Consider the following 11,674-nt stretch of genomic DNA (forward strand, 5'->3'; position numbering starts at 1 on the left):
TCACCGGTTCGATGGCTCCAACCGGCCCTGGGCTATAAAATCTGGTCGTGCTTCTCCAGTGCTCGTGATTGCTCCTAAATATCTCGGGAAAATACTCCAAAAGCATAAATCCCTGCAAAAGTCAACCAAATCTACGAAAACACTAGAAAACACCAATTAGTAATAAAAGTGGCTCTAAAGAGCCAAAAACACTACTAATTATGACCAAGGGACGGGGGTAAAATACAATATAAAATAGACACATCAAACTCCCCCAAGCCAAACCTTTGCTTGTCCCTAAGCAAAGATCTCATCAATGAATCAATAAATATGCTTCACCCCAAAAAGTAAAAATCAAGCACAAACGATCCAGGGTAAATCAAATAAACATGCTTCAAAGTCAACCAATCAAATCCATCCAATTACCTTTCTTCCCTAACAATTGTCAAACATAGCAAACCACAAGAGCATATAGAATTCAAGACTAGTGCTCACACACTCAACTCTCATTTATGTGGCGAGTAAAAGATGTACTCGATCGCTCTCCAACCACCCCTCTAATGTGAACAATGCCCTCCCAACTCACACTCTCGTGTGTATAAAAACAATGAACGCTCAATCCTACTAGTCGACTCGAAATATGCCAAATCATAACTTGCATTGATAAGCAACACTTTCACATTCATACAATTCTATGCACAAAGGTCGGAAGGTCTTTAAAGCTTGTAATGTAAGGCTAGGGTAAAGGGTAGGATAAATTTGGAAATACGTGAGAGAAAAGCTATGCTTAAGGGAGCAATATCCTAATAAAACCCATGATCAAAAATAAATAATGATCAACATCTCCCACATAACCAACTCTAACATCAACCAAATATACTCCAATCATAATAAATAAACCCAACTCTTACAATTTCACTCATAAGATATAATAATGGAGTAATAGAGTGAATAAACAAACTTATTTTCCAAACTTGAAATTTTTCCATTGAGGCTCAAAATTATTCTTTACAAACCTCCAACTAGAACATTTGAACATTTTTTTTTTCTTTTGAAGTTCGCTTATTTTTTCACATTTTTTTTTCTCTTTGAACTTCTCTCTTTTTTTTTCATAATATCATGCTTTATTTTTTTCAAGAAAATATGACTCTCGAATTCATCAAAAATAAACATGAACAATCAACAAAACTACTTCTCAAAATTCCACCCAAATTGTGCAAATAAATAGCACACTACAAACTCCCTCACCTCACTCACTAATAGCTCCCCCAAGCCAAGCTTGGGACTAGTAACCAATGGGGCAAAATAGGCTTGTAATGTGGCTAATAAACAATAAAAAGTCAAGGCAACAACATGGATAGCAAGAAGGGAACAAATGTATCTACAATATCTGGAGGCTACCTAAAAGAACAAATGCCTTCGTCCTCCACAATGTGCATAATAATGAATCATATAAACATTACTAGTAGTTGCAAACCAATACTCAAATTCATTGACATACCAGGAAAAATGGAACTATCACACATTTCCTAACCAAATCAACTAGTCAAGCACTATATTCACAAGTAGTTGGACAAAATTGACGCATGTAAAGGTTTCAAGGCAATCAAACATCAAATCATGATCAACTAATCCACAATGCTCATCATCAAATACCAACAATCAAAACAAATTTTTCTCAAGTAAGGGGCACAGGGAAGCATGATTTATAATTCATTGGAACAAAACTAACCTAAGAAAGTAATAAAATCTATACTAAGAAAAATAAAAATAAAAATAAAAAGAGAAAAGAGAGAGTGAAAGATGTACCATACGAACACGAGAACCTCCCCCCAAGCTAAATCAGACAATGTCCTCATTGTCTTAAAGGGAAGCTAGTAGTCAAGGTGACTACTCTTCATCATCACCACATCAATGTCACCAAAGCCTCGAGGATTGCAATGCATCTCTTTGGAACAAAATTGGGCAAGAAAGAAACAAAGTGTTAGTGGGAAAAAGTTCAAATTTGAGTCAGGTGCACTATTCTGATCATAACTTTTGATGTATAAATGATAATACAGTGATTCTAATTGCATTGGAAACTAGACTTGGAGAGCTTTCCAACGACAGGTCACACGCAAAAATCGGATAAGAAACGCAAAAGTTATGGCCTGTCGAAGTTGACGTAGTTTGCTGACGCGTACGCGCGCCCGATCGGGCGAGCTCTGCCCGATCGGGCCCGTGCTACTGATTTGACGGGGCAGCTTGCTGCTGCTAATTGCCCTGGGATTCCTTTAGCCCTTCGATCTTTTCTCAACTTTTCTAGTATCTGTGCACAAAATCACACTCCCACAAATATAAGATATACTCTCCTCTACCTCTCTAAAACAAAACAAAAAGAAAACACACAAACAAATAAATAAAACTAAATAAAAATCAACAAAATACGGGTTGCCTCCCGCAAAGCGCTAGTTTATCAAGGTCCCGCTCGACCATACTCCTTCTCTCAATCGGAAGAATTCAATGCCTTGAGTAACTTATCAAACGCTCCTGCAAACATTTCATTAAGCACTATATAGGGCTTAATAGCAAGCACATTTATCCCTACAAAGAAAAAGTTAGGAGTACATAAAGAGAACTCAAGGTAGAAAGAAAAATCAAAAGAGGGAGATGAAAATATACCACAACCTTCTACTTCCTCCGCTAAAAATTTAGAATTAATAGAACGAACATGGAGGTAGTCATTGTCTTTATCATCCAATAATGACTTTAAAATTTTACCCTCACAAATAACCTCATCATCAACAAAGGAATTATCAACCACTGTTTCTACAGCTAATGATTTTTCAATCACCGATTCGTCAACCAATGATTTTTCAACCACAAATTCTATAACCGATGGTTCTTCATCCTCAATAACATTCATATTATTATAGTGTCCATAGACTTTTTCATCAAGAGCTTTCCAATAACTTTCATTAGCAACTAATCGTTTCCGAATATGATCATATGTATATGGAAAGACTCTAAAATCATCCGGAGCACGCACAAAAAACTCACTATAAGGGCATTCAGGATTTTCATGACAAAGACGTTGACAACTACAATAGTTAGGTGCTGCATAAAAATTATATAATTCTTGTAGTGACATAAGCATGGATATTTTCAACTCATAAAAAAAAATTAAAAATTAAAAAATAATAATAATAATAAATTAAAAATAATCTAGACTCTAATAATAACTAGAAATAAAAATAAAACCGTTTCCCCGGCAACGGCGCCAAATTTTGACAGGGTAAAGTCGTATCCCTTAATCAAAAATAATTACCTAATTCACTAACTAAAGTAGATAGGGAAGTAGGGTCGATCTCCACAGGGAAACAAGTCTTTTTACTCCTAATTAAATATTATAATCTAAATTATTTAAGTAACCAATATTAAAAGTTGAATATGAAACTAAACTAAAAAGAGTAGGAAAAGGGAGAAAATAATATATAAAAGGATCTAGGGTATAGGTTCACCAATAAATAATATTCTGGGGCAAAATAGGGTAATCAATCATTGACATTGCACAAATAACATGATTAACAGGCTCTCGCAATTTATTAACCAACATAGACCTAACAGGCTCTCGCAATTTACTAGATCTAAGTTCTTATTGAAAATAGCTTTTAATATCAAATTAACATCTGCTCGATTCATCAATTTAATATTGCTATACTTTTACAAGCCGCAATTGTAAAACATTAAAACAATCCAATAAGAAATTATCATGCAAAACCAACAATCAATAATAGTCAATCATCAATGCATCAATTAACCAGATTGTAAAGGGCTCTCGCTACTTATTACAACCACATGATTAATTTATCGGTATTAAATCTCATCTCTCGAATCTTGACTTAACCATTTATAAATTAACTTGCCTATTGAAACTAGACCTAAACATTAATTCTCATCTCTCGATTCTTGAATCAATATTGTCAAACTCATGCATAAAAGATAGGCCTAATCTAGTCACAGAGCATTAAATCAATCAATAGGAAATTAATCTAGCATTAATAATCAACAACAATAATTTACCCCTTCATATCATTTATTAGATCCCCATGAACCCTAGAAATTAAACTACTCACACATTATTAAATATAGACTAAGCAAAACAATAAAATAAATCATGATCAAAGGAATAAAATAAATAACTAAGATTAAGGGAAGAGAAATCGTCACCAAAGTAAATCTGGAATTAATCAAAGAAATAAGAACAAAAGTTTAGAGAGAGATTAAGAGAGAGAAAACTAAGTAGAGAGAGAAAGTCTAGGAGAAAAGATTAAGAGAAGAAGAAGAAGATCTCCCCAAAAGAAGAGACGATCTAAAAACGTATTACGGAGGAGTATTTATAGTCCGTACAAAAATCCTAAACTAAAACAAATTAATACGACTCTAATTGTTTCCTAAATAAACACGCGCCCGATCGGGCGAGGCACCGCCCGATCGGGCGCGCCTTTTTATCTTTAATAGCTATCTCGCGCCCGGCTGGGCGCGTCACCGGGCGCTCCTCCCGCCCGGCCGGGCGCGCCTCCGGGCGCCAGCCTTTTTGGCCGGGCGGATCATTTGGGCCAATATTTGGACTTCGATTGGGCTCCAATTCTTCGGGCCAATCTAGGTTTCCTCTTTGGGTCTTGAATACTCGGTCCAAACGCCCCGGTATCACCTCTACCGAGCCCTTAATCACCGGTTCGATGGCTCCAACCGGCCCTGGGCTATAAAATCTGGTCGTGCTTCTCCAGTGCTCGTGATTGCTCCTAAATATCTCGGGAAAATACTCCAAAAGCATAAATCCCTGCAAAAGTCAACCAAATCTACGAAAACACTAGAAAACACCAATTAGTAATAAAAGTGGCTCTAAAGAGCCAAAAACACTACTAATTATGACCAAGGGACGGGGGTAAAATACAATATAAAATAGACACATCATCAGTCCATCCATATAGTGTTTAGTCCGTCCCTCCATGTTAGGTTTAGTATTGTTTATTTGTTTGTTTTTTGTCGGATACTAATTTGGAAGATTCATTTTGTAAATTTGTGGAATTGCAGGTTTGTTGGTATAGGGGTGCAGATTTAGAAGATTCGTTTTGCAAATTTGATGATCAATCAAGTTTTGTTACTTTTGCGACTATACACTAATGGAGCTTCATCAAGAACGATGCAAAGACATCTAAAATTATCCAGGAGTAGTTCGGAAGCAATGCCACTAGCTTAGGGATGTTTAATTCTTGTATTGAGAATTTAGATCTCTTAAGGGATGATTGTAAGTACCGAATGACTATTATTATTTAATGAAATCACCCTACCCTATTCCATTCAAAAAATATTTTTAAAAAATACTCCATATAATTCTAATGTATTACTCTATATTTTTCAAAATTTGGTTTTATTATTATTTTTTTCAGAATTTTTGTACTTTGATTATTGAATTAAAATTATTTATAATGAACTAAAATTAATTTTGTTGAAATGACATTAAGGCCTCGTTCGCTTCACCTTATTTTTGCTGAACTGAAATTATTTTTTACTAAAACAATTTTACATTTGCTGAACTTAAATTAATTTTACAGAACTGAAATTAATTTTACTGAACTAAAATTATTTTTACTGATTTTCTATTATAATTCTTCTTTAAGAAAACTGAATTTTACTGAACTGAACTTATTTTTACTGAACTGACTTTAATTTTACTGAACTGAACTTATTATTACTGAATTGAAATTATTTTTACTTAATATTATATTTTAAGGTGAAGAGAATATATTTTGTTGAACTAAAATTATTTTTTTTAACTATAGTGATACTCCATTAATTTGACTCAATTTAATTAACGAATGTTTTTTTTTTTTTTAAAGTGAAGAGATCAAAGCCAAAGTCGAAACAGATATGATTGACGACCAACTGCCGAGGCACAAAAAAAAAATAAAAAAATTTCCAAGGAGGAGAAGAGGCACACACGTGGTTATTATGGATAGCAGCATAATCAGAATAATTGGTCCAAATCAAGACGCCAAAACATGAGATTAAAAACGTGAGATTAAAAAACGTGAGATACTTTTCCATAAAACCAACAATCTCCTTAGTTTTATATTGACAACACTGTCATCATTCAATTATACAAACCACAATTTTCAGAAATTTCCCAAACTCAAACTTTAACCGCACTTTCATCAAAACCAACTAACCTCCAACACTTCCCCATCTACCCTTCTTCTTAATTTCATTGGTTTGTTCTTCATTTTCTCTCTTTAATTTTCTGTATTTTTATTGATTTCTTCATTTGCTTTACTGGGTTTGTTTCAGATTTTGTTTATATTCTATGCACTAGAAGTACTACCCTGAGAACTTGTATGCTTCTATGTTCAATTGTATTGACTGTATTTTTTTTTTTTTTTTAATGTTTATGAAATGGGGTTCTTAATAAAAATAATAAAAATTAATGCTTTTTTTAATTCTTAAGTTCAGCTTGGTCAATTCTGGGTTTTACCCTCCTTGTGAAATGGGTATTTGTTGTTGAATTTCTTGTGATTTGATGTAGGGGGTTTGAGGTTTTTACTGCTTCGTTTGTCCCAAATTTAATAGTGGATTTGAAGGATTTTGCAAAAAATCATTATCATTGTCTTTGATACTCCGTAGTATGTGCAGTTATTGAGAACAAGTTTTCTAATTAAAATACAACAGATCACAAAAGAAAAAATAAAGATTATTATTTTTATAATTTTATTTCCCACATACTTTTCAATTTTTCAAAACCTTTGTATTTGGGTTTGAGATTTTGAGTGACTTCTTTTACATGTGCCTTTATAGGGTGCCTTTTTCTTTTGCTTTCTTATACAGTAGATAGATAGCCAGTTCTTGTAAGATAAAAAGTGGCTACTGTTTTTTTAAAAAATGTAAAAGTAGTCATCATTACGAGTTTTGATATATGAATCTTTTCTAGGAGTATTTGATGTGATGATATGATATCTAGCATTTAGCACTTTAAAACTGATGTCATTGATTGAGAGATTTATCCAAACTGCCGTTCTGACCTTTTTTGTTGGGGAGGTGGTTGCTTTCACTAAATTCAGGAATTGTTGGAAATTTTGTGTCTTTTAGGTGTGATTGTGTGAAGGCTAATCCTCTCGAGTTTATTATAGGCACACTTTCACAGTTTCACTGTGCCTAGCTTGTTGTAGTGCACTAGATGACTGCATCAATAATGGTTTACAATGCAAAATGGTTATTTAGTTGCCTACTTTGGAGTACATTTCATTCTATTCATTTGTATTTTGATGCTTAGTTTTTGAAAAACAATTGGCGGAGTAGTGAGACTATTGGTTAGGTGTCGATGATTCAGTTTGAGCTTTGGTCATTTAAGCTGGGGATGTATTGGCTTGTCATTGGCTTTTAAGCTGCTAAAATATTCTCACTTTGTCTCCGCAGTATGTGACCTACACTTTGAATACACATTAGCATGGCCAAAAAAAAGAAAGACTAATCTTAGTCGGGCAATTGTTTTATGGGACTTTGGAGACCATTACAAGACCATTTGGTTTAGTAAATTGTATCTTTGTATTCTTAATAGTTGAGTGGAAATTTGGACTTTATACAGATTTAGGATTTACTAGATTTGTTTGTATTAGTTGTCTGAAATAATTTGAAATCACATTTTATTCCTGAACTTTTTTTTTATAATGAAATTCAAGGAAACAATCTGAGCAAGCAGCCCCATGGGACATTGGTCTGAATGACTGAATAGATTTTTGGTTGTATTGATTTACAGGGAAAATGCCTGAGAACATTACACCTGAGAATCTTCTCAACAATATAATGGATACATTTTCTGATAGTGTTCAAAAACACAACTCTGGCCACAACTCTGGCTCCTTTCTTGAGGAGGAAGTATCCAATCCTGTAGCGTCTAAGTTTAATCGTCTTTTTGGTCGTCAGGAGCCTGTGCATAAAGTTTTGGGAGGCGGAAAATGTAAGCCTCTTCTTGTCTCTTTTCCTGTTTTTTCGTCTCCTTACTTGAGCTGTTGTTAGTTATATCCCTTCAACGTCAGGAATGATCAAATATGTCTAACTTTCTATGTTGTTTGTACGAGCAGCTGCTGATGTCTTGCTATGGAGGAACAAGAAAATCTCTGGCAGTGTTTTAGCTGGTGCTACTGCTACTTGGGTGATGTTCGAATGGCTAAATTACAATTTTCTGTCCCTTGCTTGCTTTGCTGTGGCTTTGGGCATGCTTGCTCAGTTTCTTTGGTCAAATGCCTCTGGTTTCTTGAACAGGTTATTGTGACTCAAGTTTTATTTTTCTTTGTTAATATTTTTAGTTGAGTTTTCCAGTAAGTCTGAAGCAATCTGTAACTCTTTATTACAGATCACCGTCTGAAGTCCCACGAATTCAAGTGCCAGATGAGTGGTTTGCTGATATTGGCAGGGTAGTGGGTAAAGAAGTGAACCGGGTGTTAATGTATCTTCAAAATATTGCTTGCAGTGGGAATCTAAAGCAATTTGCTCTGGTGTGTAATATATCTGATTTTTTTTTCCTTTATCTAATCACCTGATGTCTGTTGTGAATTTACTTCTCCACTGCCTCAGCTTTTGTCCCAAATTTGCTCACACTTCTGGTTTGAGCAGACCTCTGAAAGGTCTGCCTGTTTGTATATGTGGATGTAGAAAGTAATTCCAAAAGAATGTGAAATTTTTTGAGGCTCATTTGAATTGTAGATTTTATGTTGAATCTTGCTTTGCCTGTTTTATGTGTCCCTTTCTTTAGTAGTGATGTGACTCATGTGAGGATTCAGTTCTGTTAGTCTGTTATTTCTATAGAATTTATTGTCATTGGCGTTTTGTTTTTATGGTCTATTTAATTTTGTCATTCCTACTTCATGGCCTTATTGCTTGTTAGACAACAAGGCAAGAGTATTAACGATGGTAATACAAACAAAAGGTTTATATTTTGGTGAAGATTTTTCTTATTCTACTCATATATTTTATCTTCAACAAATAATCACCACTAAAATAACACTCATTTCAGAACTCTCAATTCCCACAGCCCCACTCGTGATCAATGAGAACTCTTACTAATCCTCAGTCCTCAGTTCCTCACATGAGGGTCTCTTTTAAGCTGGGAATACAGCATGAGTAGCCTACTACGATACAATTCCTATAGGGAATGTTACTATCTTAATTCTACGGAAGATCCTAAAGTAGGATTTCAAATTTTAGGAGGACTCCCATTAGGACACAACCGTTATTTGGTTAAAAAATTTCTTTCTTGGTCTCATTTAAATGTGTACATTAACTGAGTGCTGTGCTGAAATCTAGTTTACATTAGTGTACAATCTCTTGGTTTTTTTTTCCTCTGTATATGCATTTACATTCTTTTTGACTCATTGAGGATTGATGGATATCTTACTTATCCCATTGTACATGCTTAAATTTCCTTTTCTTTTACCTATTTTCGAATCTATTTCTTACTCAACCAGAAAAATTTTAGTTAAAGAAATGGAATATTTGACTTTGGTCATCTTTAGGTTGTATCAGGATTGGTGGCTGCTGCTATGATAGGGAGCTGGTGCAATTTCCTAACTGTTATCTATATTGGTAAGAGTTGTTGACTCTTCTTGTAGTACTTAGTATTAGTTATCACTGCCTTAGTGCCTTCAGTTTATTGCAATGTTTAGATTGTTTGTCAATCGGGTCATAAAACAGACTACATTAGATGTCCATTAGTCCTTGCTTTTTGGATGCCTCTGAACATTTGTGGTTATATATTGACATGATTGCTCTATTATGGACATTAGGAACTTTTTTATTAACACTATTAATATTTGCACTTGCCCACAGTACCAGTCAATATCTTTCTAAATATTTTCTTTCTTGTTCTCAGTCTTCTCACAGTAAGTGGTGCAATTCTATCTCCGTCTATTTCTGAATCTAATTCTATTCCAGTGTAACCTAATCTGACTTAATATCCTTATTTGCATTCCGCTCATCTGTCTTGGATAATTTTAAAAAGTCCACATCAGCATGTTTGTGTCATCTGCTCATTTATCTTCTCTATTGTGATACTCAGTGATTTTTCTGCTTTAACACGAGGGATCATTTAATTAATTTTCATTTTTGTCAAAATTCCACATGACTTATATTACCAAATAAAAAGCATGTTCACTAGATATTTGATGCCTGAATTCGAAATCTGCCTATACAACTCCACTGGTTTTTGTGCAACTAGATGTTGATGACATGCGTGAAATATCCTGTATCTCATTTCAATTTGCCTCTTCTGCCTTACCCTCCTCTATCTTTCAAACTCAATTTGCCTCTTCTGCCTTACCCTCCTCTATCTTTCTCTTCTACAACCCTCATTAACTTCATTGAAATGTCTTCGATCACTTGAAAAAAATGTTTTGGTTGTACGTATACCTCATATCTATGGTTGAACTTATAATATAGCCTCTTTTTTTCTGTACATTATGTATATTATCTGTTAGTTCCTGTCATATTGTTCTTATGTTTAAATCTTAATGTTCCACGGATCCTCATTTGCTCTTACTCTAATTAGTTGTTAGAAACGTTTCTAGTTATTATGTAGAATTTGTATTGCCTTATACGACAAAAGCTGCGGTAATATTGTTTTGCTTCTATTATCGTTACTCATTGAATAGTCCTGGCTTTATCTTCCTTGGCATCAGGTTTCGTTGCTGCACACACACTACCAGTTTTGTATGAAAAATATGATGATCAAATTGATGGCTTTGTGGAAAATCTCATCAATCAAATGACTCACCATTACAAGAAGGTTGATGCTCGTGTTCTCAGTAGGCTTCCTTCTAGAAGACACTGGGGAAAGAAACATGAGTAAGAAAGAGGAATACAGGTGTACATCGTAAGCTGTTTGTCAATTGTTCCTTTGTCAGATCTTCTAGTGTAATATGTTGTTAGCAGGATCTTCTGCTTTCATTTATGTACATGGAAATTCATGCTAGATAAACATTAGTCTCTTCCTAAAAGGTTTGGCGGTTTGGCCTATCTCTTTCAGGACTAAGGAGTCAGGTACTACATTCTATTGTATGCAAATCTGTAATGTTATTGCTGATGTAAATTTATTTGATGCAAATAGATTTATAAATGCAACTATAGTTGATGCAACTACATTCGGGTTTCATTTTATGATATTTTGTGCATCAAAGAAGAAGTTTGTTGACGCCAATTTATAAATGCAACTACAATTAATGCAACTACTAGTCAAAGTTCATATTGCTACATGCACCTTATTAAAATCTTATGCTGTTGAGGCCAATTTTGCCTTTTTTTTAAGTGCAATGATAATAAGAGTATGTTGAATAGAAATTTGTTCACTATGAATTATAGTTTTGATTAAATTTGCCAGTTTTTACCTCTATTAGCTTTAAACGTACAAGACAGTTCGTCAGTTCCACCCTAAAGGTATGTATAAGTGAATATTTCATATAAAGTAACATATACAAGTACTTCGTACTTAGTAGTCTTTATCCCAAGTAGTACATCATATGTACAATATACTCGGTTATTCATTTATCCTTTATATAGTCATTATACCATATCATAATGTTGCACTGCTACTTCCCTTGGTTCTTACTGTTGTTTTTATTTAGCACTGTACTTTTGTAATGTCTCACACTTTGGTATTCACATTTTC

The 11,674-nt window shown here is 34.2% G+C and overlaps 1 protein-coding gene across 1 annotated transcript; it reads left to right on the top strand.

The window, feature by feature from the left end:
- The first annotated feature begins 6,074 nt into the window (after window positions 1-6,074).
- Window positions 6,075-11,169, top strand: LOC145619315 (reticulon-like protein B8). The gene is made up of 6 exons (XM_081673985.1): window positions 6,075-6,232; window positions 7,772-7,972; window positions 8,097-8,277; window positions 8,369-8,510; window positions 9,528-9,597; window positions 10,689-11,169. The coding sequence occupies exons 2-6, from the start codon at window positions 7,777-7,779 to the stop codon at window positions 10,856-10,858; spliced, it is 759 nt and encodes a 252-aa protein (XP_081530111.1). The 5' UTR covers window positions 6,075-6,232; window positions 7,772-7,776; the 3' UTR covers window positions 10,859-11,169.
- Window positions 11,170-11,674: the final 505 nt, after the last annotated feature.

The sequence above is a fragment of the Chenopodium album genome, chromosome 27 (genome assembly GCF_948465745.1).
Source record: "Chenopodium album chromosome 27, dcCheAlbu1.1, whole genome shotgun sequence".
Taxonomy (NCBI): Eukaryota; Viridiplantae; Streptophyta; class Magnoliopsida; order Caryophyllales; family Amaranthaceae; genus Chenopodium; species Chenopodium album.